The sequence below is a fragment of the Saccopteryx bilineata genome, chromosome 10 (genome assembly GCF_036850765.1).
Source record: "Saccopteryx bilineata isolate mSacBil1 chromosome 10, mSacBil1_pri_phased_curated, whole genome shotgun sequence".
NCBI lineage: Eukaryota > Metazoa > Chordata > Mammalia > Chiroptera > Emballonuridae > Saccopteryx > Saccopteryx bilineata.
In genome coordinates this window covers 36439296-36467190 of record NC_089499.1, presented here as the reverse complement: position 1 = coordinate 36467190, position 27895 = coordinate 36439296, and the positions used below count along the sequence as shown (strand labels likewise).

The window sequence follows — 27895 nt, the reverse complement described above, 5'->3', positions numbered from 1 at the left end:
TTCTACTCATTCATACATTCGTCAATTCCTGCACATGCCCTGATGAGGGACTGAACCCACAACCCTGGTGTATCGAGAACAACACTCCAACCGTGTATCCATCTGGGATTGAAATAAGTTTTAAGAACTTTATTTTACAAGTGAGGTATTTACTTTTTAATTTTTTTACTAACATTTTCTCCCTAGAGATACAATGTAGACATTTGTATCTTCAAAGCAAAAAAATTACCAAAATAGAAGATTAGCATAACAACCTACACATAATGGTTACACATGCATTTTTTGTATTGGTCTTCAAACCAGTGGGAATTTATTTCAGCCAAGATGCTCCAAGCCTGCATTATTTGTATGCAACTCCAGAGAAAACCAGGTATTAATTTATAATTTAGTGGTCATGATCATGGAAAATGATACTCTTCCAGGGAATACTTGTCAGTCACTTCACAGGCACTTTAGGCCTGTTTAATGCCCACTATCCAGACAAACAGTTGCCAATATTTAATTACCTGTGGAATCAAATTTAAATGAAATCAAGTATTCAGGAAGTAACCCACAATTGATGATATTAGCCTAAATGTACCCCTTGCTCCTGAATAAAGTAGTGATTCCAGATATATGTCGCACAGATGCAGTGGTTTCTTTTTCTTGGTCAGTGCAGAAATAAAACTTGTATTTCCATAAAGTATGTTGCCTGAATGATACTGAATATATAATCCAGAAGTTTACAAACTTTTCCAATGACTACATTTCAGTTTGTAATCAGGCAACATTTGAGAAAATGGTTTTTTATAGGTTGACTATTTCAAATTTGTTTTTAGCCACATTAGTAGTAGTGGGTTTTTTGTTTTTTGTTTGTGACAGAGACAGGGACAGATAAAGACAGAGAGAAATGAGAAGCATCAATTCTTCGTTGCAGCACCTTAGTTGTTCATTGATTGCTTTCTCATGTGTGCCTTGACTGGAGGGCTACAGCAGACCAAGAGATCCAGCGACCTTGAGCTCAAGCTGGTGAGCCTTGCTCAAACCAGATGAGCCTGTGCTCAAGCTGGCAACCTTGGGGTCTCGAACCTGGGTCCTCCACATCCCAGTCCGGCGCTCTATCCACTGCACCACCGCCTGGTCAGGCATGGGCAGCATCCTTGTAGAGAGCAATTCCAAAACAATGAGGACACGCCTGCTGCTCACATCCCCAGGCTGCACCTTGCTCTTTTCCCTGTATTTCAGGACCACGTACTGCTTTACTGCCCATGGCCACAGACCACAGGAATTCCTGGAGAGAAAGGAACATGTGTAGCATCAAATTGGTCCTTTTCCCTATTTTATAACTGCCTAAAATAATCCTTCAAAATTTTCTTGCTGAATGAAACATGAATTTTAAAGGAGTTATTGATTTCATTGAGGCTGGGGTAGCAACAAGCAACAATCATAGTATTTCAAAAAGTATAACAATTTAGCAAAGATTACACATCAACTGATATTACCCTAAGTTTTGTCAGTTTTAAAATGATTTTTTTAACTGCAAAGAAATAGGTTTAAACATAGAAAATATAGTCCAGTCCATTATCTACATATTCTTCATCTTGGCCATGAGCTCTTCCAGGCTTTCACCAGCATCTTCCACTGTCACCTCAGGAACAGAATCTTCTTGCTAGCAATAAATGAGGGAAACAATGGGAAAATAATCATATAAAATTCTTAATGCTTAGAAATATATATCTAGTCAGTAAGCTTTAACCATGTTCAAATATTTTACAAAGTAAATTCTCATTAGTAAATATGCCCTCTAATTTTTTAGGAGAGACTAAGTCCTTTACTTTCCATACCAGTCTTTTGATTTACAAGGCAGTAATTTCAATATTCCTGAAATATCTACATAAGTGGTACTTTTTTTTTTTTTTTTTTTTTTTTATATTTCTGAAGCTGGAAACAGGGAGAGACAGTCAGACAGACTCCCGCATGCGCCCGACCGGGATCCACCCGGCACGCCCACCATGGGGCAACGCTCTGCCCACCAGGGGGCGATGCTCTGCCCATCCTGGGCGTCGCCATGTTGCGACCAGAGCCACTGTAGCGCCTGGGGCAGAGGCCACAGAGCCATCACCAGCGCCCAGGCCATCTTTGCTCCAATGGAGCCTTGGCTGCGGGAGGGGAAGAGAGAGACAGAGAGGAAGGCGCGGCGGAGGGGTGGAGAAGCAAATGGGCGCTTCTCCTGTGTGCCCTGCATAAGTGGTACTTTTAAACAGTATTATGCGTAAAACTACCAATTTACAAAAATGATATTTTCACTTAATCAAAATCTACTTTACTTGATCCATTAATGAGTGAACAAAACTATTTTATATTTATGTTTTCAAACAGTTTAGATGTGTTTTGCCTATGTCTGTATTAGCACTGAAGACCTCTCTCATGCATACACCATAATGCCTGTAGGGTTAAATATCTAAACTAGAAAGTACTGCATTGGCATTATAAAGTAGGATGAAGATGAAAAAGAAACATTTTCTCTTAAATGGTATTTACTTATGGTAAAGCAGACTTTATGTGTACCTTTTTGGGAATAGTATAGGCCACTGTAATTCCTTCAGGTAAGTCAGGAACTGGACCTGAAGAGTTCTTTAGTTCCTCTTCTGAAACCTCAGATACCACCTCAATACCTGTAGAGTTCAATTTGACCTTATAACAGTTTTTAAGGAAAACAGCAATAATAACTCCAAACTTGTATAACCTTAATTATAATTAGCTTTCCTCTATAAAAGATATGTTTTATCCTGCCATTTCCATTTATGAAAGGAGTCCTACCCCACTCATTGTCTTCATGTGTTATCTCTTCCTCTTCCTGAACAACCTCTGGTTTGGGCAGTGCTGCTGCCTTCTTCTGTAGAAATCAAACAGTGTCACAGTATTTTTACTCATTCTCAGTTTTCTGAAGCATTAATCAAGAATTCAGGCAGGCTTTTTATACTACCAAAAGTAAAAAAGGACTTTGAAAAGAATTTTTTTTTTAAGAATTTTCATTTTTGAAGCATAGTAAATAAAAGTTTAAGAACCCAGAATCCAATTATTTTGAATTACAAATCTAAATAATTTCTTTAAGTTATCATATATATTATGACAGATTGACATATACCAATATACATATATTGACATATACCTTATATTCTTCCTGCTGTTTCCTGCAATTTCTGTCATCACACTGAGGATTTGGCTTCATGGACATAGTAGGAAAAAAATCCTGCATTGCATTGTATCCGAGGTAAAAGCTAACAGTACCAAAATTTAACAGAAACCTAGAAAAACAAATCAAAGTAGAAAGTAGGAAAGTATTAAAAGAAAGTAATCAGATTTTTTTTTTTTTCATTTTTCCGAAGCTGGAAACGGGGAGGCAGTCAGACAGACTCCCGCATGCGCATGACCGGGATCCACCCGGCACGCCCACCAGGGGGCGAAATTCTGCCCCTCTGGGGCGTCGCTCTGTTGCATCCAGATCCATTCTAGCGCCTGAGGCAGAGGCCACAGAGCCATCCCCAGTGCCCGGGCCATCTTTGCTCCAATGGAGCCTCGACTGCAGGAGGGGAAGAGAGAGACAGAGAGGAAGGAGAGGAGGAGGGATGGAGAAGCAGATGGGCGCTTCTCCTGTGTGCCCTGGCCGGGAATCGAACCCGGGACTCCTGCACGCCGGGCCGACATTCTACCGCTGAGCCAACCGGCCAGGGCCAGTAATCAGATTTTTTTTTAAATGATTTTAAAATAGGTAATGATTTTTGTAACAAGCAACCAAGAAAACAGAAATTGGTGACAAGATGGCGATGGAGTAGACGGACATACCAACTTCCACCTCCCAGAACCAAAGTGGATTACAACTTAATTTTAAGAACCATTATCTGGAAAAACCAACTTTGGACTAAACTAAGAGGACTCTTCAACCAAGGAACACTGAAGAAGGCACATTGAGACTGGTAGGAAAAGCAGAAACGCAGAGGGCTGCCTAGCTCCCTGGAGTGAATGGCAGATGGGAGAGACTCCCGTGGCGGGAAGTGAGTTTAGCAAAGAGGGGAGGATCCTGAGCCCCAGGAACAAAGCCCCAGCATGCAGCCCCAGAGCTCAGAAGAGGCGTATGGACAGTATTTAGCTGGAAACAAGTCAGGATACTGTTTGTGAGAAAGAGACTGATTTCTCAGACCCAGGATTCTTCTTAAAGGGACTACGCAGAAAACCTCTCTCACAACCACTCACCCGGGGCTCCGGGGGACGGAAGAGAGGAGAGGACTGGAGCAGTGGGAAGAGAGTGTAATCTAGGAGGCACAGGGAGAAACACTTTGAGAGACAGCCACTCTAACCCCTGGGACAAGTCACTCCCCAAATCTAAAGTGAATATTTCCCTAGGAAACAGTAATACCAACAAAGGGAAACAGGACACCAGCCAAACAAGCTCTCCCACGGCACTCAGAGCAGAGTTGCTTAGAAGGAGGGAGCTCTCGGGACTACAGTAGTGAGTGTTAGGGTCTGAGCTGCAGCGCCCCCACCCACACGGCTGAGGGCTCGCCCCAGGGTGGGTGGCGGCGGGACGTGGAAGCGTGGTTCTGTCGGCAAGGGTGGAAGCCAGCTGGCCACAACTGAGGCCCAGGTATGAGCACGGTCTTGCCTGGCTGGGGAGGAGGGGACGTGTGAAAGTGGTCAAGCCCAGCTGCAGGCCGCCTGCAATCCAGCCTGCGGGGGAAGGGCAGGAGCCCCGGAAGGGGCGGAGACCCGCCCTTGAGCAAGGGTGCAGGAGCACAGCCTCGCCCCGCCTGAGGAACCAAGGCTGTGGGCCTGACTCAGGAGCCAGCTCCTCCCGTGGGGGTGGAGCAAAAGCCCAGAATAAGTGGAGTCCTGCGACTGAGCATGGGCACACAGCCCTGCCTGGCAGTGGAGCCAAGGCTTGCAGCCATCCCACAAGGAGGCTCCTACTGCAGGGGAAGGGCAAAAGCCCAGAATCAGGCGGAGACCTGCAGCTGACCAAAGGTGCTCACCCCTGCACTCAGGGCTGAGCATAACACCACCCGTGCGGCCACCAAGGCTTGTACACCCGAGCACATGATCACAGCCCCTCCTGTAAGGAGAGGCGGAAACCACACCAACAGCCCCAGTGGGCTGGCACTGGCAACGCCCATACCCGAACACTCTTAGCAGCAGCAGCAGAGGGGGTGGTGGGCCTGCAGACAAACTACACCTAGGGAACACAGAGGCCACACCCAGTAGACACCAGTGGCCAAAACCTTCTTTTACACAGACAAAATGAGAAGGCAGAGAAATGAATCAAGAGAAATCCCCAGAAAAGGACCTGAATGAGTCAGATATAACCAAATTACCAGATGCACAGTTTAAAATAACGATTGTTAGGATGCTCAAAGATATTAGAACAACAATAGATGGTCGTTATGAACACCTAAAAGAGATAGCAAATATAAAAAAAGGACACTGAAATAATAAAGAATTTATTCATATCAATAATACCTTAAATGTAAATGGATTAAATGATCCGATCAAAAGGCATAGGGTAGCGGCGTGGATAAGAAAACAGGACCCATACATATGCTGTCTACAGGAGACACACCTTAAAACAAAAGACGTACATAGACTGAAGATAAAAGTATAGAAAAAAAATTTTCACGCAAATGGAAATGAAAAAAAAGCTGGATTAGCCTGACCTGTGGTGGCGCAGTGGATAAAGCGTCGACCTGGAAATGCTGAGGTTGCCGGTTCAAAGCCCTGGGCTTGCCTGGTCAAGGCACATATGGGAGTTGATGCTTCTAGCTCCTCCCCCTTCTCTCTCTCTCTCTCTCTCTCTCTCTCTCTCTCCCTCTCCTCTCTAAAAATGAATAAATAAATAAATAATTAAAAAAAAAAAACTCAAGCTTTAAAAAAAAAAAAAAAAGCTGGGGTGGCAATACTTATATCAGACAAAATGTACTTTAAAACAAAGGCTATAGTAAGAGAAAATGAAGGTCACTGTATAATGATAAAGAGAGCAATCCAACAGGAAGATATAAACATTATAAATATCTACACACCTAATATAGGAGCAACTAAATATATAAGGCAGACTTTGATGGATTTAAAAGGTGAGATCAAACAGCAATACTATAATAGTAGAGGATTTCAATACCCCACAAACATCACTAGATTCTCAAGAAAGAAAATTAACAAAGAAACAGTAGACTTAAAGGACACACTAGATCAACTCGATTTAATAGATATCTTCAGAACCTTTCACCCTAAAGCAGCAGAATATACATTCTTTTCAAGTGCTCATGGTACATTCTCTAGGATAGACCACATGTTAGGGCACAAAAGCGGCCTCGACAAATTAAAGAAGATTGAAATCATATCGATCACTTTCTCTGATCACAATGGCATGAAACTAGAAATCAACCACAACAGAAAAACTGAAACATACTAAAACACTTGGAAACTAAACGGCATGTTATTAAATAACAAATGGGTTAACAATGAGATCAAAGAAGAAATAAAAAAATTCCTAGAAACGAACAATAATAAGCATACATCAACTCAAAATTTATGGGACATGCCTGACCAGACAGTGGCACAGTGGATAGAGCATCGGACTGGGATGCTGAGGACCCAGGTTCAAGACCCCGAGGTCGCCTCTTGAGCACGGGCTCATCTGGTTTGAGCAAAAGTTCACAAGCTTGGACCCAAGGTTGCTGGCTTGAGCAAGGGGTTACTCAGTCTGCTGAAGGCCCACGGTCAAAGCACATATGAGAAAGCAATCAATGAACAACTAAGATCTCGCAACGAAAAACAGATGATTGATGTTTCTCATCTCTCTCTGTTCCTGTCTGTCTGTCCCTGTCTATCCCTCTCTCTGACTCTCTCTCTCTGCCTCTGAAAAAACAAACAAACAAACTTCAGAGTGTCCTGATGTAATTAAAAAAAAATTATGGGACACAGCAAAAGCAGTACGGAGAGAGAAGTTCTAAGCATTACAGGCATACCTTTAAAAGCTAGAAAAAGCTCAAATGAACAACTTGACTCTGCATCTAAAAGAACTAGAAAAAGTAAAGCCCAGAGGTAGTAGAAGGAAAGAAATAATAAAGATCAGAGTGGAAATAAATGACATAGAGGCTAAAGAAACAATACAGAGGATCAATGAAACCGGGAGTTGGTTCTTTGGAAAGGTAAACAAAATCGATGAACCGTTAACCAGACTCACAAAGAAAAAAAGAGAGAGAACTCAAATAAATAAAATTAGAAATAAGAGTGGAGAAATAACAACTGACACAACAGAAATATAAAATATCATAAGAAAATACTATGAAGAACTGTATGCCAAAAAACTAGACAACCTAGATGAAATGGAAAAATTCCATGAAACATATAATCTTCCAAAAATTAATCTGGATGAATCAGAAAACCTAAACAGACCAATTACAACAAATGAGATTGAAACAGTTATCAAAAAGCTCCCAAAGAAGAAAAGTCCTGGGCCTTATGGCTTCACAAGTGAATTCTACCAACTATTCAAAAAAGAGCTAACTCCTATCCTTCTCAAGCTATTTCAAAAAATTCAGGAGGAAGGAACACTTCCAAGTTCCTTTCATGAGGCGAGCATAATTCTGATTCCAAAACCAGGTAAAGACAACACAAAGAAAAAAAATTATAGGCCAATATCCCTGATGAATTTAGATGCTAAAATCCTCAACAAAATATTAGCAAACCGGATCCAGCAATACATGAAAAAAATCATACATCATGATCAAGTGGGATTTATTCTGGGGACGCAAGGCTGGTACATATTCGCAAATCAATCAATGTGATTCATCACATAAACAAAAGGAAGGAGAAAAGCCACATGATAATTTCAATAGATGCAGAAAAAGCATTTGATAAAATCCAGCAGCCATTCATGATCAAAACTCTCAGCAAAGTGGGAATACAGGGAACATACCTCAACATGATAAAGGCCATCTATGACAAACCCACAGCCAACATCATACTCAATGGGCAAAAATTAAAAGCAATCCCTTTAAGATCAGGAACAAGGCAGGGGTGCCCCCTTTCACCACTCTTATTCAACATAGTCCTGGAAGTCCTAGCCACAGCAATCAGACAAGAAGAAGAAATAAAAGGCATCCAAATTGGAAAAGAAGTAAAATTATCATTATTTACAGATGATATGATACTGTATATAGAAAACCCTAAAGTCTCAGTCAAAAAACTACTGGACCTGATAAATGAATTCAGCAAGGTGGCAGGATATAAAATTAATACACAGAAATTAGAGGCATTTTTATACACTAACAATGAACTGTCAGAAAGAGAAATTAAGGAAGCAATCCCCTTCACCATTGCAACCAAAAAAATAAAGTACCTAGGAATAAATTTAACCAGGGAGATTAAAGACTTGTATGCAGAAAATTATAAAACATTGATAAAAGAAATCAGGGAAGATATAAACAAGTGGAAGCATATACCGTGCTCATGGTTAGGTATATGCATATCATTAAAATGTCTATATTGCCCAAAGCAATTTATAAATTCAATGCAATACCGATTAAAATACCAATGATACTTACTTCAAAGATATAGAACACATATTCCAAAAATTTATATGGAACCAAAAGAGAACATGAATAGCCTCAGCAATCTTGAAAAGGAAGAATAAAGTGGGAGGTATTACACTTCCGGATATCAAGTTATACTATAAGGCCATTGTACTCAAAACAGCCTGGTACTGGCATAAGAACAGGCATATAGATCAATGGAACAGAACAGAGAATCCAGAAATAAACCCACACTTTTATGGACAACTGATATTTGACAAAGGAGGTAAGAGCATACATTGGAGTAAAGACAGCCTCTTCAACAAATGGTGTTGGGAAAATTGGACAGCAACCTGCAAAAAAATGAAACTAGACCACTAGCTTACACCATTCACAAAAATAAACTCAAAATGGATAAAAGACTTAAATGTAAGCCGTAAAGCCATAAGCATCTTAGAAGAAAACGTAGGCAGTAAGCTCTCTGACATCTCTTGCAGCAATATATTTGCCGATTCACCTCCATGGGCAAGTGAAATAAAAGACAGGATAAACAAATAGGACTATATCAAACTAAAAAGCTTTTGCACAGCTAAAGACAATAAGAACAGAATAAAAAGATAAACTACACAATGGGAGAACATATTTGACAATATGTCTGATAAGGGATTAATAACCAAAATTTATAAAGAACTTGTAAAACTCAATACCAGGAAGACAAACAATCCAATCAAAAAATGGGTGAAAGAAATGAATAGACACTTCTCCAAAGAGGACATACAGATGGCCAATAGGCATATGAAAAAATGCTCAACATCACTAATCATTGGAGAAATGCAAAAAAAATTTTTTTTTGTATTTTTCTGAAGTTGGAACCGGGGAGGCAGTCAGACAGACTCCCGCATGTGCCCGACCGGGATCCACCCAGTGTGCCCACCAGGGGACATTGCTCCGCCCATCTGAGACTTCGCTCTGCCGCAACCAGAGGCATTCTAGCGCCTGAGGCAGAGGCCACAGAGCCATCCTCAGCACCCGGGCCAACTTTGCTCCAATGGAGCCTTGGCTGCGGGAGGGGAAGAGAGAGACAGAGAGCAAGGAGAGGGGGAGGGGTGGAGAAGCAGATGGGCGCTTCTCCTGTGTGCCCTGGCCTGGTATTGAACCCGGGACTCCTGCACACCAGGCTGCCGCTCTACCACTGAGCCTTCCGGCCAGGGCTGAGAAATGCAAATTAAAACCACAATGAGATATCACCTCACACCAGTCAGAAAGGCACTCATCAAGAAAACAACACAGAATAAGTGCTGGTGAGGATATGGAGAAAAGGGAACCCTCCTGCACTGCTGGTGGGAATGCAGACTGGTGCAGCCACTGTGGAAAACAGTATGGAGATTCCTCAAGAAATTAAAAATTGAACTGCCTTTTGACCCAGCAATACCACTTTTAGGAATATACCCCAAGAACACCATAGCACTGTTTGAAAAGAAGAAATGCACCCCCATGTTTTTGGCAGCATTGTTCACAATAGCGAAGATCTGGAAACAGCCCAAGTATCCGTCAGAGGATGAGTGGATTAAAAAGCTTTGGTACATATATACTATGGGATACTACTCAGCCATAAGAAATAATGACATCGGATCATTTACAACAACACGGATAGACCTTGATAACATTATACTGAGCGAAATAAATCAGAAAAAACTAAGAACTATATGATTCCATACATAGATGGGACATAAAAATGAGACTCAGAGGCCCTGGCTGGTTGGCTCAGTGGTAGAGCATTGGCCTGGCATGCAGAGCATCGCTCCCTGGTAGACATGCCGGGTGGATCCCAGTCGGGCGTATGCAGGAGTCTTTCTGACTGCCTCCCCATTTCCAACTTCAGAAAAATCCAAAAAAAAAATGAGACTCAAAGACATGGACAAGTGTGGTGGTTGGGGGGGAAAGGGAGGGATTGGGGGAGGGGAGAGGCACAAAGAAAACCAGTTAGAAAGTGACAGAAGACAATTTCACTTTGGGTGATGGGAATGCAGCATATTCAAATGTCAAAATAACCTGGAGGTGTTCTTTCTGAACATATGTACCCTGATTTATCAATGTCACCCCATTAAAATTAATAAAAAATATTTACAACATTAAGGGACAGAAATAAATAAATAAAGATCTGTGGAACTCAGAGCAAGAATCGAAAAAAAAAGAAAACAAATTTATTATCTTGTTTATAGGGCTTGGCTCATAGATAATTGTTGAATGAAAGCAGGAAAGAAAAGATAACTCATAAATCAGAGAATTCTTTTTTTTGAACCTTTAATAAAGATAAAATATTTCCAGTTAAACTATGTCAACAACTTTAAGAAGCATACCTGATTTCAGAGCTTAAAGTGTAGAAGTATATCTTAAAATTCCCTAAGATGTGATAATCTAATTAAATAAAAATTTTTATATGGCCCTGGCCGGTTGGCTCAGTGGTAGAGCGTCGGCCTGGCGTGCAGAAGTCCCGGGTTTGATTACCGGCCAGGGCACACAGGAGAAGCACCCATCTGCTTCTCCACCCCTCCCCCTCTCCTTCCTCTCTCTCTCTTCCCCTCCCGCAGCGAGGCTCCATTGGAGCAAAGATGGCCTGGGCGCTGGGGATGGCTCCTTGGCCTCTGCCCCAGGCACTAGAGTGGCTCTGGTCGTGACAGAACGACGCCCCGGAGGGGCAGAGCATCACCCCCTGGTGGGCAGAGCGTCGCCCCCTGGTGGGCGTGCCAGGTGGATCCCGGTCGGGTGCACGCAGGAGTCTGTCTGACTGTCTATCCCCGTTTCCAGCTTCAGAAAAAAAAATAATACAAAAAAAAAATTTTTATATATAACTTACTATGAAGTTTAAAATGTTATAGCTCAATAAAAATTTACAAAAGTATCCACCCACATAATCGCTACCAGATCAAAATATACATTGTGTCTGTAAAGTCATGGTGCACTTTTGACGGTCACAGGAAAGCAACAAAAGATGACAGAAATGTGAAATCTGCACCAAATAAAATGAAAACCCTCCCAGTTTCTGTAGGATGATGTGGCAGCATGTGCTCATGCGCAGATGATGACGTAACACCGTGTATACAGTGGAGCAGCCCACGGCCATGCCGGTCAAGATGTGGACGGTACAGAGGAAAGTTCAGTGTGCTCTGTGGCTCGCTAAATTCGAATCTGTGACCAAAGTGCAACGTGAATATCGGCACGTTTATAACAAAGCACCACGACATTAATCAGTTAAAACAGAATCACAGACATTATTTACTCTGTTACACCAGACGTCCTTACCCGTGTGTGGCAAGAACTTCACTATGGTTTGGATGTGTGTAGGGCAACAAATGGAGCCCACATCGAACTGCACTGAATAGGTATGAAACTGGGAGGGTTTTCCTTTTATTTGGTGCAGATTTCACATTTCTATCGTCTTTTGTTGCTTTCCTGTGACCAGTTAAAAGTGCACCATGACTTTACGGACACACTGTAGAACATTTACAGTATGCCATAAAGCTTCCTGTGCTCCTTCTCAGTCAAAACTAATTTTTGCCTGACCAGGTGGTGGCGCAGTGGATAGAGCATCGGACTGGGATGTGGAAGGACCCAGGTTCGAGACCCTGAGGTCGCCAGCTTGAGCGCGGGCTCATCTGGCTTGAGCAAAGAGCTCGCCAGCTTAGACCCAAGGTCGCTGGCTCCAGCAGGGGGTTACTCGGTCTGCTGAAGGCCCGCGGTCAAGGCACATGTGAGAAAGCAATCAATGAACAACTAAGAAGTCGCAATGCTCAACGAGAAACTGATGATTGATGCTTCTCATCTCTCTCCGTTCCTGTCTGTCTGTCCCTGTCTATCTCTGCCTCTGTAAAAAAAAAAAAAAAACTAATTTTTTTTTCTTTTCTAAGTTGAGAGGAGGGGAGATAGACTCCCACATGCACCCTGACCGTGATCCACCCAGCAACCCCCATCTGGGGCCATGCTTGCAACCAAGTTATTTTTTTAGTGCCTGAGGCAGAGACTCTAAGGAGCTATCTTCAGTGTCCAATGCCAATGCACTCGAACCAATCAAGCCATGGCTGTGAGAGGGGTAGAGAGAGAGAAAAATAGAGAAAATAGTGGTGAAAATAGAGAAAATAGAGAAAAATAGAGAAAATCCTGTGTGCCCTGACTGGGAATTGATCCCGGGACAGCCACACACCAGGCCAATGCTCTACCACTGAGCGAAATGGTCAGGGCCCAAATCTGATTCTTTTTTTTTTTTTTTTTTCTGGAGTTGGAAATGGGGAGGCGGTCAGACAGACTCCGCATGCACCCGACCGTGATCCACCTGGCACGCCCACCGGGGGGTGATGCTCTGCCCATCTGGGGCATCGCTCTGTTACAACCAGAGCCATTCTAGTGCCTGAGGCAGAAGCCACAGAGCCATCCTCAGCGCCCGGGCCAACTTTGCTCCAATGGAGCCTTGGCTGTGGGAGGGGAAGAGAGAGACAGAGAGGAAGGAGAGGGGGAGGGGTGGAAAAGCAGATGGGCGCTTCTCCTGTGTGCCCTGGCCGGGAATTGAACCCGGGACTCCTGCACGCCAGACCGACGCTCTACCACTGAGTCAACCGGCCAGGGCCCCAAATCTGATTCTTTTTAGAAGCTTGCACAGAGAGGGAATATCATGTACATAAGATGAACAACAAAAGGAAAAATATTTGGAAATGTACGTTCTTAATAGACAAAAAAATTTGATCAAGAATATGAACAAATAATTCATAGAAAAATATAGTGCTCAAATTATCACAAATAACAAAATTAAAAGAGATATCCATTTTTCACCTATCATACTGATCAAGATTAAAGAGTATAATGATACCCAATGTTATCAAAGGTGTGGGCAAACCAGGTATTCCCCTACACTCTGATGGAAACGTACAATTCCTTTACAAGAGAGATTAGTAATATCTGTTCAAGTAAAATTTACATAAACCCAAGAACCTCACTCCTAAAAATTAAAACTACAAAATTCTAGTACACAAAGATATGTTGTTTGTGGCATTATTAATAGCAAAAAAAAAAAATATATGTAAGTAGCCTAAATGTCCATCAATAGAGGGGCTCACTAAATATGACACACCCATAAGAAAGTACTTTATAGCCTGACCAGGTGGTGGCACAGTGGATAGAGCGTCGGACTGGGATGCGGAATACCCAGGTTTGAGACCCCGAGGTCGCCAGCTTGAGCACGAGCTCATCTGGGTTGAGCAAAAAAAAAAAAAAGCTCTCCTGCTCGGACCTAAGGCCCCTGAGCAAGGGGTCACTCGGTCTGCTGAAGGCCCACAGTCAAGGCACATATGAGAAAGCAATCAATGAACACCTAAGGTGTCACAACGAGAAACTGATGATTGATGCTTCTCATCTCTCTCCATTCCTGTCTGTCCCTATTTATCCCTCTCTCTCTCTCTGTCCCTGTAAAAAAAAAAGAAAAAAGAAAAAAAAAAGTACTTTATAGCCATGACTTCCCCCCTTTTTGTGTCATTCTATGAAATGTTTTGTTTAAACAGGGGATACTGAAGTTTGTTCAAGCTATCTGCTCTTGTATAAAACAGCTCCAGACAGCTGCCTTGACAGTTTTATGTATGCTTTTTACAGTATCTTTGCTGGCAGTGAACACTTCTGGTATCAGACTGTCACCTGTATCATGTTGCAGTCTGTTCTTATTATATTGGAGGCTTAGGAAATATAACTAAGCTTGTTAACACTGTGAAGTAACAAAAAGTAGCCTGAGAGAAGGCAACACCTAAGGGGGTTCTATTTTTAATAAATGTGAGTTGATTAAAAAACTGACAATTTTTTTTTAAATAGAAGTCATTTTTCTTTTTTTTTTATGTTCAGTTTTATTGATTTTAAAGAGACAGAAAGGGAGGGAGGAAAGGAGGAAGGAAATGAAAGAGAGAGAGAAAGAGAGAGAGAGAGAAACCTAGATCTCTAACCAACAGAGCTATCCAGCCAGGGCTGACATCAATTTTAACTGTAAAGAAACATTGTCCTTTTTAGCTATAGTTCAGATGGTATGGTTGCTGGATATTTTTGTTTCTTTGTTTGTTTGATTGTCTTTGTGGCAGAGACAGAGAAAGTCAGAGAGAGGGACAGATAGGGACAGACAGGAAGGGAGAGAGATGAGAAACATCAGTTCTTCCTTGCGGCTCCTTAGTTGTTCATTGATTAATTTCTCATATGTGCCTTGACCGGGAGGGCTACAGCAGACCGAGTGGCCCCTTGCTCGAGCCAGTAACCTTGGGCTCAAGCTGGTGAGCCTTGCTCAAAGCAGATGAGCCCGTGCTCAAGCTGGGAACCTCAGGGTCTCGAACCTGGGTCCTCCACATCCCAGTCCGATGTTCTATCCACTGCACCACCGCCTGGTCAGGCTGGATATTTGTTTTTTTAATAACAGAGATATTACCCTGGTTAATGTTTAATCACATTCATATTTTTTTTTCATATTAAAAATTTAAGAGTTTGAGTAAAAATGAATTCCAATTGGATGGTGCCAAACTGGAAGTGGTTAGAACTTCACTGACAGAAGCTGGGAAGACTTTTACAGAAAAAAGGCAGAAGCAAAGCAAGGAAATTATTGCTTGGCTGTAGTTTAAAAGCCTAGTTGTGTTACCAGAAAGGGGACCGGCCTAGAGTGGGTCTGCCTCAGGCCAGCCTGTAGTATGTGGGATCTTGACTTTGTGGAGGAACAATTTCACAACATGAGTTCACGTGATTTCAAGAATATGTTTATTAAACCTTGGAGCAGTGAAACAAAGAAGGGCTTAGGGCCCTGGCCAGTTGGCTCAGTGGTAGAGCATTGGCCTGGTGTGTGGAAGTCCTGGGTTAGATTCCCAGTCAGGGCACACAGGAGAAGCACCCATCTGCTTCTCCTCTCTTCCCCCTCTACTTCCTCTCTATCTCTCTCTTCCCCTCCCACAGCCAAGGCTCCATTGGAGCAAAGCTGGCCCGAGCACTGAGGACGGCTCCATGGCCTCCGCCTCAGGCACTAGAATGGCTCCAGTTGCAGTGGAGCAACGCCCCAGATGGGCAGAGCATCGCCCCTTGGTGGGCTTGCCAGGTGGATCCCGGTGGGCAAATGCGGGAGTCTGACTGCCTCCCAGCTTCTCACTTCAGAAAAAAATACAAAAAAAAAAAAGGGCTTAGGATGGAAGAAGCAATAGGAGAGCCTAGGCATTGCTGTTTTGGCTCTTGAAATTTTACAGAAAAGAAATGAGTCTGGGCGGGGCTGCTGGCTCACTAGGACGTCAGAGAAAAGGGGCCTTGGAGACAGGTTCAGGGGGTTAGCTTCAGATGAGCTGTCACTGCCCATTGCTCCCCTGGTTCCAAGTCTCCTGGGGACCCTTAGGGTTTAGGAGATGTAGCCTGTAGGGGAGGGAGAGGGATAAAGGAAAGGTGCAGGCATGCTTCTGGGAGGGAAAGCACGCCACATTCATATTTTTAGTAAGAGTTAAATCAGGATTGTGGAAACAAGTGAGCTTATGCCTAAGTCTCCAACCATTGGTCAAACCTGCAGACATTTATATTATTTGGTTAATGAGTCATTTTTAAATACACTGGTAACCCTGTGTCAACTAACAAGACCTATTCCAAATGCTGAGCAACACAAACATGTATGTTATTGATGTGTAATATTAATTAACATACAGTTGATTTTTTATTTTACAGTTGATTCTTGAACAACACAAGTTTGAAATGCATGGGGTTCACATACCCATGGGTTTTTTTTCAGTAGTAACTATATAGCTGACCCTCTGTATCCCTGGGAATCTGCATAGGGCTGACTATATACATTGTTCTACACCACTTTATATAGGGAACTTGAGAATCGTTGGATTTTGGTATCTATGGAGGACCTGGCACCAGTCCCCATCAAATATCAAGAGACAACCAGTTAAATTTTGGGAGAGTCAAAAGTTACATGTAGGCCGGTTGGCTCAGTGGTAGAGCCAACGTTGGCCTGGCGTGCAGGAGTCCCAGGTTCGATTCCTGGCCAGGGCACACAGGAAAAGCACCCATCTGCTTCTCCACCCCTTCCCCTCTCCTTCCTCTCTGTCTCTCTCTTCCCCTCCCGCAGCCAGGGCTCCATTGGAGCAAAAATGGCCCGGGCACTGAGGATGGCTCTATGGCCTCTGCCTCAGGCACTAGAATGGCTCTGGTCGCAACAGAGCAATGTCCCAGATGGGCAGAGCATCGCCTCCTGGTGGGCTTGCTGGGTGGATCCCTGTCAGGCACATGCGGGAGTCTGTCTGACTGCCTCCCCGTTTCCAACTTTAGAAAAATACAAAAAAAAAAAAAAAGTTACATGTAAATTTTTGACTTTGCAGGGGTCAATACCCCTAACACCTGCATTGTTGAAGGGTCAACTGTTCATTTAAATTATACCTATTAAAGTATATTACATATGAATAAAAAATATATGCATATTATACATAGAATATAAAAGTATATGTATATTTCAAACTAAATTTTAAAAAACGAAATTAAATATTTACCTGGTAATTCCAATATTTAAAATACTTCATAAAATATATATATATATATTTTTTAAAGACTTTACTCATTTTTAAAATATCAAGAAAGAGCCTGACCAGGCGGTGGCGCAGTGGATAGAGCATCAGACTGGGATGCAGAGGACCCAGGTTCAAGACCTCGAGGTCGCCAGATTGAGCACAGGCTCATCTGGTTTGAGCAAAGCTCACCAGCTTGGACCCAAGGTTGCTGGCTCCAGCAAGGGGTTACTCAGTCTGCTGAAGGCCCGCGGTCAAGGTACATATGAGAAAGCAATCAAATAAATAACTAAGGCAGGCGTCCCCAAACTACGGCCCCCTGAGACTATTTATCCGGCCCCCTTCTGCACTTCTGGAAGGGGCACCTCTTTCATTGGTGGTCAGTGAGAGGAGCACTGTATGTGGCGGCCCTCCAACAGTCTGAGGGACAGTGAACTGGCCCCCTGTGTAAAACGTTTGGGGATCCCTGAAAGGTGTCACAACGAAAAACTGATGATTGATGCTTCTCATCTCTCCATTCCTGTCTGTCCCTGTCTATCCCTCTCTCTGATTCTCTGTCTCTGTAAAAAAATAAAATAAAATAAAATAAATAAATAAAATAATTTTTAAAAAGTAAAATAAAATATCGAGAGAGAGAGGGAAGGTAGGAAGGAACAGTAAGTATCAACTCCCATATGTGCCTTGACGGAGCAAGCCCAGAGTTTCGAACCAGCGACCTCAGTGTCCCAGGTCGACACTTTATCCACTGCACCACCCTAGGACAGGCAAAAATATATTTATTTTTATCAAAAGCAAATAAGACTATTCAGAAAAATTAGCCTTCACTCACTTTAACACATTTTGAACCAAGATCCCAGCAACCACTCCCATGGTGGTAGGAAGACTGGCAGCACAGACGCCCTCCCGCTTCAGAGTCTTCTCATCGATATTCGCAGCGACCACAAGCGGGGGGGCACACTACGTGGAAAGGAATAGAAGAAAATACATGTCAAAGAAAAGGAAAAAATATATGTTCCAAGTAATCATGATAATAAAGTTTGGTTTTTCTTTGAACCTTAATGATATATTTTCGATGACCCTAGGAACTCTGGTACTTAACAGTGAAAAATAGCCCAGAACAAATTATGCATACCGCGAAACAAGCAGATTCTCCAGGAATTATGAGCTGGATGTGCCCGGAAACGGCGTTTTCACTGACCCCAGACTCCATCCATGTTTGTCCAAGTTCATTACAAGCCTTGGTAGAAATAGGTAAAAAGAAAAGAACAAGAAGTAATTTACCATAATAACTTCTTCTCATGAGAAAGTGGGGTTTAACTAAGTGGATTACCATGAGTTTTCTTAAATTAATTTTCAGAATAAAAGAGGAAAGTTGTAAATAATAGAATTCCCTGCCAATTGCTATCTTCTATTTAAAATTAACTGACAGGGCCTGACAGTGGCGCAATGAATAGAGTGTCAGACTGAGACGCAGAGGACCCAGGATTGTAACCCTACGGTCACCAGCTTGAGTGTGGGGTAGCTGGCTTGAGCATGGGATCAGAGACATGACCCCATGGTCATTGGCTTGAGCCCAAGGTCACTGGCTTGAGTAAGAGGTGACTTGCTCTGCTGTAGCCCCAACCCCCCAGTCAAGACACATATGAGAAAGCAATCAATGAACAACTAAGAAGCCACAATGAAGAATTGATGCTTCTCATCTCTCTCCCTTCCTGTCTATCCCTATCTGTCCCTCTTTCTATCTTTCTCTCTCTGTCTCTGTTAACAAAAAAATAAATAAATAATAAAAATAAATAAATAAACTGACAGATAAGCAGTCAAGAAATATCTATTTAGTGAAATTTAACAGTTCATTGGCCTGACCAGGTGGTGGTGCAGTAGATAGAGCACTGGACTGGGACGCAGAGGACCCAGGTTCAAAACCCAGAGGTTGCCGGTTTGAGTGTGGGCTCATGGTTTGAGCACAGTTCACCAGCTTGAACCCAAGGTCACTGGCTTTAGCAAGGGATCACTCGGTCTGCTGTAGCCCCCCAGTCAAGGCACATATGAGAAAGCAATCAATGAACAACTAAGGTGCCACAACAAAGAACTGATGCTTCTCATTTCTCTCCCTTCCTGTCTGTCCCTATCTGTTCTTCTTTTTGTCTCTCTGTCTCTGTCAAAAAAAAAGAATAGTTTATTGAATTTATAAATTAAAATTAATTTTTCTAAAATTATTTCACCAATAAAAATGCAAAATGTCATTTGAAAAGCCAAAAATAGCCCTGGCCGGTTGGCTCAGCAGTAGAGTGTCGGCCTAGCGTGCGGAGGACCCGGGTTCGATTCCTGGCCAGGGCACACAGGAGAAGCGCCCATTTGCTTCTCCACCCCTCCGCCGCGCCTTCCTCTCTGTCTCTCTCTTCCCCTCCCACAGCCAAGGCTCCATTGGAGCAAAGATGGCCCGGGCGCTGGGATGGCTCTGTGGCCTCTGCCTCAGGCGCTAGAGTGGCTCTGGTCGCAACATGGCGACGCCCAGGATTGGCAGAGCATCGCCCCCTGGTGGGCAGAGCGTCCCCCATGGTGGGCGTGCCGGGTGGATCCCGGTCGGGCGCATGCGGGAGTCTGTCTGACTGTCTCTCCCTGTTTCCAGCTTCAGAAAAATGAAAAAAAAAAAAAAAAAAAGAAAAGCCAAAAATACAATAATTGAAAAAGAATTCAGTTTATTTTTGAGAAACCACATTTAAAGGCAATTTAAATATATTTATACATTTATTTTATTTTAAAATAAAGTAACAAAAGTTAAAACCAAAGCTGAGTAAGATATTCACTTATTTTAAAAACTGTACATCACAAGTATTTGCTATTTTATAGTTTCCTCTATTGGTATAAGAGAGAGTAGAATATTGAAACATATGCCACAATAGCAAGGCCAGACAGGTCCCACAGCCATTAGAATACATTTCAAAAGCTGGATAAGGGAATATTACAAATAAATAAAACACACTATAATAGGATTTAAATGCAGAACTATTTTTAGGATGGGAATATATACAGATAGACTATATAAGAAAATAAATCCGTGAGTATAACATTTTACACAATAGGAATACTCACTGTATTTATTGCCATTCGAGCTTCAAAATTGTCAACACAGCTAAGAACCAGGTCAACAGGTTTTCCCTCTTCTAATCCACCATTACTAGGCAAAGAAAATAAATTTTATTTGAAAAATATCAAGACTAAAAATACATTCTAATTAGACTTTACTTGTTCAGTCTCACATTTATTGTTTTAGTAAATGTTTAAGTATAATTATGATATAGAATTTAATACTAAAGACCCAGGATCGAGTATTGAGTAACTATTATGAATATAACATCAATGATACTACAGTATTTCTTACACAAGACGTACAAGGATGCAAGTATAAAGTCTTTACAAAAGTTACCACTTCAGACTTTTATTCAAATGTAACAATAAAGTTAGTTGAATACAATTCATTATTTCAGTGGTATTACAAGAGTCTCTGTAGAAAAACACTTTCAGATAGAAATATATTCTAGAACACAGAAAGTATAATTGAAAATTCCTTGTTATACTATTATAATAATTGGGTTTTATTGTTTGTTTAAAGATTTTATTTATTGATTTTAGAGAGAGAGAAGAGAAAGAGAAACAGAGAGAGAGAGGGGTGAGGGAGGAGCAGGAAGCACCAACTTAGTAGTGGTTTCTCATATGTGCCTTGACCAGGCAAGCCCAGTGTTTCGAACCTGCAACCTCAGCATTCTAGGTTGATATTTTATCCACTGCACCACCACAGATCAGGCCTTTTGTTTGTTTTTTATTTTGTTGTTACCGTTGTATTTTGGACAATATATACTTTTTGCTGAGTTCCCAGTATATAAAAATTACACAAAAATTAAATATTTTAAAAACAAAAGTATATTTCATTCTACCAACTCACTGAATTAATAATCATCAGTACATTCTTTAATAATATTTGTTTAACTGAGCTGGACATTGTGCAAAATATTCATAAATAAAATTTTACCTTATTCTATCCATGAAATGTTGAAAGTTTTCTACTGTGGTTATATTATAGTTGTGTACTTCAAAAAGAACATCAGGATTAATGTTCCTAAGAGGAAGAAAAAGTTTTTAAAACTATCAGTATGAATAATAAAAAGAAATCAGAAAAACAAACTAAAAATCATTTAACAGATATCAGAGAAATGGAATTCAAATTAAATTATTCATTAAAAAAATCCTAAATCCTCTTCTACTTCTTTTGTCTCACTTTCAGGACTAGATTCAAGGAGAAGGTTCATAATGTGTAGATTATCTGAAGGCTTAAAAAATGTTCCCACAATCTATGTGCTGGAACTTAAGCCTTATCACCTCTCTTAGCTCCATTTCAGCCTGACAAAAAGGGCTTCCTTTTTCCTTACTCAATTCTATGCAATCATGTTTGGGCTCACAAAGAAACTTCCTAGAGGAAGGGTTGGCTAACTAGAGCCTTTTGGCCAAAACTGACCTGCCACCTGTTTTTGTAAAGTCTGCAAACTAAGAATGGCTTTTACATTTTTAAATGGCTTCAGAAAAAAAAGTAAAAACAACAATTATTTCATGACATATAAAAAAATTATGAAGTTTTAATTTTGGAGTCCATAAATAAGGCTTTATTGGAGCTCACTCATTTTTATATCGCCTACAGCTGCTATTACACTATCCCTGCACAGATGAGCAGTTTCAACAGAGACCATATGGCCCTCAAGGGCTAAAATACAAGTGCTCACAAAAATAAGGGGATATTTTATCGCTTTATATTCATTTTGAAATATCCCCTCATTTTTGTGAGCAGTATATTCACTACCTAGCCCTCTACAGGAAAAGGTTGCTAACCCAGATCCAAGAGGTAAGAGAATTCTTTGTATATGTGAAACCTGCATTTTTATAGAGAAAAATTTATTTATACATTAGGTTAACTCATACGAAATACACAAAGTAAGATTTCACTAAATGTGGTCTTTAATTGCTACTTCATTTACCTCAAGGTATTTTCTGCTGCTTGAACTTTACTTAATCCTGCTTGATGAGGCTGGAAGAAAAGTCTATTCATATTGGCCAGTTCCACCTTGTCATAGTCAAAGAGTAGCAACTAAAATAAAAATAGTGGTATTCTGATGAAAAATGTAAGAAAGAAAGAAATAATGGGCTTTACATTTGATGGGTTTAACAGTTTAATAAACAGTAATAAACTCTGAAACAGGTGCCATATATCGTATTTCCCCATGTATGTATAAGATGCACGTTAATTTTGGGGCTTGAAATTTGAAAAGAAATGTATTACATAAAGTTATTAAAGTCAAGTTTTATTCATCATGAAATTCATACAACTTCTCATCACCGTCAAAACTCCCATCCATTAGCTTGTCCTCATCTATATCTGATGACGAATCACTGTCTTCAACAACAAGCACAAAAAAACAGGAAATGCAGTAAAACATCTACAACCACTGTATAAGCACTCAGTTTTTAGATCCCAAATTTTTCGAAAAAGAGTACATCTTATACATGGGGAAATACAGTAACCCTTAAACTCTTGCTAGAAAATGATATCGTTCATGCCTTTTATAATTTTCTAACCTGAATCTTCAAAATATATTTATTTAAGCTCATTCAATAATATTTATTAGCCTGACCATGCAGTGGTACAGTGGATACAGAATCAGATTGGGACGTGGAGGACCCAGGTTTGAAACCCCGAGGTCACTGGCTTAAGTGTAGGCTCATCTGGTTTGAGCAAGGTTCACCAGCTTGAGCCCAAAGTCACTGGCTTGAGCAAGGGGTCACTCAGTCTGCTATAGCCCCCCGGTCAAGGCACATACGAGAAAGCAACTGATGAACAACTAAGGTGTTGCAATGAAGATGCTTTTCTTTTCTCTCCCTTTCCTGTCTGTCTGTCCTCTCTATGTCTCTCTCTCTCTGTCACACATACAATTTAGTTTTGAGTAAGCTGCAGAAAATCCTAAATTTGGGAACAAAAGGTATGAGTTGTAACTCTGCCACTAATTAGCTCTGATCATGGGTGAATCACTTCACTTATATCCTTATCTGTAAAATAAAGCTGCTGATCTGAATCTGGTGGTCCAGGGTGTGCTGGAGATTCCAGAAACTTTCAGGGATAAAAAGTAGGGTTTGGGTCTCCAATTCTCTACTTCCTTACTTCAGCCCATGAATTAGCTTCTTATCCGTTTTACACACTAAGAGTTCTGAAACTTTCCTATGTAGATCCTTAGTATACAACCTTGCGTGCACATTGGAATCATTTCAGGAGTTTTTTAAAAATACAGATGTCTGGGCCCCATTTCCAGAGATCCTGATTAACTTAGTATGGAGTGCAGCCTGGATATCAGAAAGTTTTTTAAAACTTCCCAGCTAATTCTAATTACAGTAGTATATTATAATCACTGTTCTAGATCCTTGCTATTCAACTCGTGGCCTGGGCTAGCAGCATCAACATTGCCTGGAGCTTGTCAGAAATAAAGGAGCACTTCTTCAACTTTAATTTGCATACAAATTATCTGGAGATCTTGTTAAAGTACAGATTCTGATTCGGCATGTCTGGGGCGGGGCCTGGGAGTCTTCATTTCTATCCAGCTCCCAGGTGATGCTGATGCTACTACTTCAGAGACCAGACTTTGAGTGGCAAGGATCCAGAGGTTCTTAAAGTGCCACCCCAGAAACAACAGAATCACCTGGGAACTTGTTAAACTAGAAATTCTTGCCTGACCTATGGGGCACAGTGGATATAATGTCAACCTGGAACACTGAGGTCGCCAGTTCAAAACCCTGGGCTTGCCTGGTCAAGGCACATGTGGGAGTTGATGCTTCCTGCTCCTCCCCCAACCCCTCTCTCGTTCTCTTCTTTAAAATGGATAAACAAGTCTTTAAAAAAAAAAACAACAGAAATTCTTAGGTCCACCTGAAACTTGCAAGACAAAAACCACCAGGGTAGGGTCTGGCAGTCTGGTTTAATGAGCCTTTCAAGGCATTCTGATGCACACTCAAACGTGAAAACCATGGATCTCCATGATCTGCACTATCCTTGATCAGTCAGCCAGGGCACTTACCGTCGGCTATAAGCAACTACTGGCTGGCTTTTGTAAGCCTCTTCAAAGATTTTAAAATATTAATAAACATTTTTAGTATTTGATATTGTCTTTTTTTTTTTTTTTTTAAGAGAGAGCAGAGAGAGAGACAGGGACAGAGAGACAGACAGGAAGGGAGAGAGATATGAGAAGCATCAATTGTTTGTTGCGGCACCTTAGTTGTTCATTGATTGCTTCTCATATGTGCCTTGATGAGGAGGCAGGGGCTAGAATCTATCCGAGCCAGCGACCATGGGGTCATGTCTATGATCCCACGCTCAAGCCGGCAACCTTGGGGTTTCAAACCTGGATCCTCAGCTTCCCAGGACGAGGCTCTATTCACTACACCACAGCCTGGTCTGGTGGTGTTGTCTTTTCTATATTGATAAATGAGTGCCAACTGTGAAACCACTGTCTTTGAAAAATTTGGTGCATGGAGTAAACCAGTATATTAAAAAACACTGATACACTTTATGGGGACATGCATGCTTTATCAAAATGACAAATTAAAGGGTATATATCTGTGGGAGCTTATGCATTCTACTACTATATATCTAGAATCATGGACTCAAACTTTATAAGTCTAACATTGGTAAAATAACTAGTATAAGATTACTTCTCACCCTGGCCGGTTGGCTCAGCGGTAGAGCGTCGGCCTAGCGTGCGGAGGACCCGGGTTCGATTCCTGGCCAGGGCACACAGGAGAAGCACCCATTTGCTTCTCCACCCCTCCGCCGCGCCTTCCTCTCTGTCTCTCTCTTCCCCTCCCGCAGCCAAGGCTCCATTGGAGCAAAGATGGCCTGGGCGCTGGGGATGGCTCTGTGGCCTCTGCCTCAGGCGCTAGAGTGGCTCTGGTAGCAACATGGCGACGCCCAGGATGGGCAGAGCATCGCCCCCTGGTGGGCAGAGCGTCGCCCCATGTGGGAGTCTGTCTGACTGTCTCTCCCTGTTTCCAGCTTCAGAAAAATGCAAAAAAAAAAAAAAAAAAAAGATTACTTCTCCTTCCTATCCACAATCTAAACCAATCTTGGAAAAAAGTGTAAAAAAAAAAAAAAGGGGTTAAAAAAATCTGGAGCGTTTTCCAGTTGAATTTCAAACATTTAAGTCCAAATTATATAAGGTCTACCGGAAAATTCTGTCCGTTTCTATCACAACAAGTTTCAACACGTAAGCATATGCTTATTTGGCGCATGTGTGCCTCTCTATTTTTATCACTTAATGTATATATACTGATGTAGCAAATTAACTAAAACAAAGTTGATTCACGTTAGTCTTATGTATGAAGTGATAGTGTACCCATAGCTACTGATAAAGTTCATTTACGCCACTGTAATTTTTACGAATTTCAACAAGGAAGAAATGCTACAGAAGCATGTCTGTCACATCCACCATATTCCCTGGGCTTAGCACCCTCCGACTATCACTTGTTTTTGTCCTTACAAAATTTTTTGAAGGGCAAAAAATTCAAAAATGAAGAAGATATCAAACAAGCACTGGTTCCATTTTTCGCATCAAAAGATAAAACATTTTTCAAAAATGGGATATACAACTTGCCCTCACGCTGGCAAGAAATCATTAATAGTAATAGTAATTATATTATTTAATAAAGTTTATTGATGGTAAGAAAAATTTGTATTTTGTTTTATTCCAAAATGGACAGAACTTTCCGGTAGACCTTATATATTACCACAGACAAAAAGTTTCTGAACACAGGTAGTCCTTGTTTAATTAACAATAATATCATTTTGCTGGGGTTCTCTCTTAACCCCTTCAGGTGGAAAAAACAATCGGAATAAAACACCACAATTCAATAAACCATTAATAATGAGACAGGGAAAATCCTCATTTGTACCTGATTTACTCCAGAATTAAGTAGTTCTCTACATGATAGCCAGAGAAATGTTTTTACCTTACCAATGCCACATCTTGTCAGCATTTCAGCAGTCACACTACCAACTCCACCAACACCTACTACCGCTACAGCAAAGGTACGGATTTTCTGTAAAATGCGAAATTATATGTCTTGGTTAATAAGTCTTCACCAAAAATTATTTTTATTTATTGAACTCATCCTCAAAAACTTGGAAAGGTTTTTCGTACCTCATAGTCGCTTACAATTCCCATTCGTTTCAATGCCATCAGGCGGCTTAAAACAAAGGGGAAAAAAATGTTTTCAAGGTTACAGTCTTAGTGACATACATAAATATACATCACAGAAAAGAGACCCCAAAAGTCAATCCTTTCAAAGAGGAGAAATAATACTATTGCTTCCATTTTAAAAGTGAGAAACTGAAGCAGATAGCTTCATAACTCGCCCTGGGGTACTCCGCTACTAAGAGGTGGGGCTTGAACCCAATCAGGCTGACTTTAAAGTCCTTATCCTTATTACTGCACTACGGTCGGCCTGCTGAATTAACCTTCTCGGGCTAGGAAGAAAGGAGGAGGAGACAGAACTGGGGAAGTCCAGTGGCTTTAGAGCTAATTAAGGTCTCCCTACCACGCCCCCAATTTAAGAAACATTGCGAAGCCTTAATGAAACTCGAAGTTTATGTTTAGCGGGTTTTACATCTGCGGTCATCTTCTGCAAGTAGTTAGTACCTGTTCTATAAGGCAGACTGATAGGGGCGGTAGGAAACTGGATACGTGGCCTGAGCAGGCACAGGAGCAGCGGCATATGGCTGATTTGTCCCCCCCCACCACCACCACCACCACCCTTTTTTAAGAGAAGGAATATCTTTTGACTAATATTAAGGCTTGGCCTTGCCCCTGAACAAGAAGCGGGAGGTGGGAGGCCTTGTGAGCTGGACGGGAGGGGAACGCCTCACTCGGGGCCACACGGAGAGAGACATCGCCCCCCTCGCCCGCCAGGCCCCGCGGTCACCTGTAGGGGTTGGAGTCCACCACCTCCGGGCTCATATTCTCGATGCGGGCCCGGGCGCCCCCAGCCTCGCCGCGCCCCACGGCCCCCCGACTTCTTTCTTGGGCCAGTTCCCGCTCCAGCTCCTCAACCCGCTGCTGCAGACGCTCGACAGACTGGGCCATGGCTGGGACCCCGGGCGCCAACGCTCCCAGCCCCGGCCGCCGCCGCCGCCGCCGCCGCCCCACGTTGACAGGTCTGCTGGACCTGGGAGGAGTTTATAAAGGGGCAGCTCGCGGCCCGCTTAGCCCAGAGCCCGGGGGAAGGGCTCCCAGCGCGTTACAGAAGGACACGTCTCCGCCGCTTTCGCCCGCCGCACGGCTTCCGGTTGCAGTCAGCGCTCCGGCTCAGGAACAAACCCGCCCCTTCTAGCTTCCTTCTTTGCCGGGCCCCGAGAGACCGGGCCGCAGCAGGGCCGGAGTCCTAAGTGTCCAGCGCGGGCGGCCTGCGACATTGCCTTTTCAGCCGGGCCGCTAGGAGGAACCCTAGGATCTTCCATTTCTCGGCTCCAGGTCCGGACCGGCCCTTTTCTGAAGCGGACCCCACAGGTCTTCCGCTTGCGGGAGCCATAAGTTTAGAGGTGGAAGAGGCCTCCGCGTTTTTACTTGCCCGTAACGACTAACGCGGCTTTTCTGACTTTAAAATTGAGGTCTGACGCTGACTTATTTAAAATCCTAACACACAACTGTTTTTGGACTACAGCCTAAATCACCAGCGTCCGCAGGCCAGTGTTGCTCAGCAACGGCGCCTAAC

At 42.2% G+C, this 27895-nt stretch overlaps 1 protein-coding gene across 2 annotated transcripts; it reads right to left on the bottom strand.

Annotated features, from left to right (window-relative positions):
• Nucleotides 1-114: 114 nt before the first annotated feature.
• Nucleotides 115-27790, bottom strand: UBA5 (ubiquitin like modifier activating enzyme 5). Of its 2 annotated transcripts, XM_066244890.1 has the most exons (12): nt 27107-27790; nt 26326-26371; nt 26135-26224; nt 22123-22232; nt 21126-21212; nt 20189-20273; nt 18228-18332; nt 17925-18052; nt 3152-3287; nt 2800-2875; nt 2548-2654; nt 115-1648 (listed from the first exon to the last, which is right to left on the bottom strand). In XM_066244890.1, exons 1-12 carry the CDS (start codon nt 27265-27267, stop codon nt 1565-1567), a joined length of 1215 nt encoding a protein of 404 aa, XP_066100987.1. In that variant the 5' UTR covers nt 27268-27790; the 3' UTR covers nt 115-1564. The 2 variants fall into 2 exon arrangements, with proteins under 2 accessions (XP_066100987.1, XP_066100988.1); XM_066244891.1 differs by lacking the exon at nt 27107-27790 and having other exon boundaries at nt 26140-26224; nt 26326-26373.
• Nucleotides 27791-27895: the final 105 nt, after the last annotated feature.

Excerpts from the sequence above, each read along its gene's own strand:
- UBA5 (XM_066244890.1), bottom strand. The coding sequence starts at position 27,267 with ATGGCCCAGTCTGTCGAGCGTCTGCAGCAGCGGGTTGAGGAGCTGGAG. Across the intron at positions 26,372-27,106 it reads GTGGACTCCAACCCCTACAG|CCGCCTGATGGCATTGAAAC; the intron begins GTGACCGCGGGG and ends CTTTGTTTTAAG. Across the intron at positions 20,274-21,125 it reads CATTTCATGGATAGAATAAG|TAATGGTGGATTAGAAGAGG; the intron begins GTAAAATTTTAT and ends TTCTTTGCCTAG.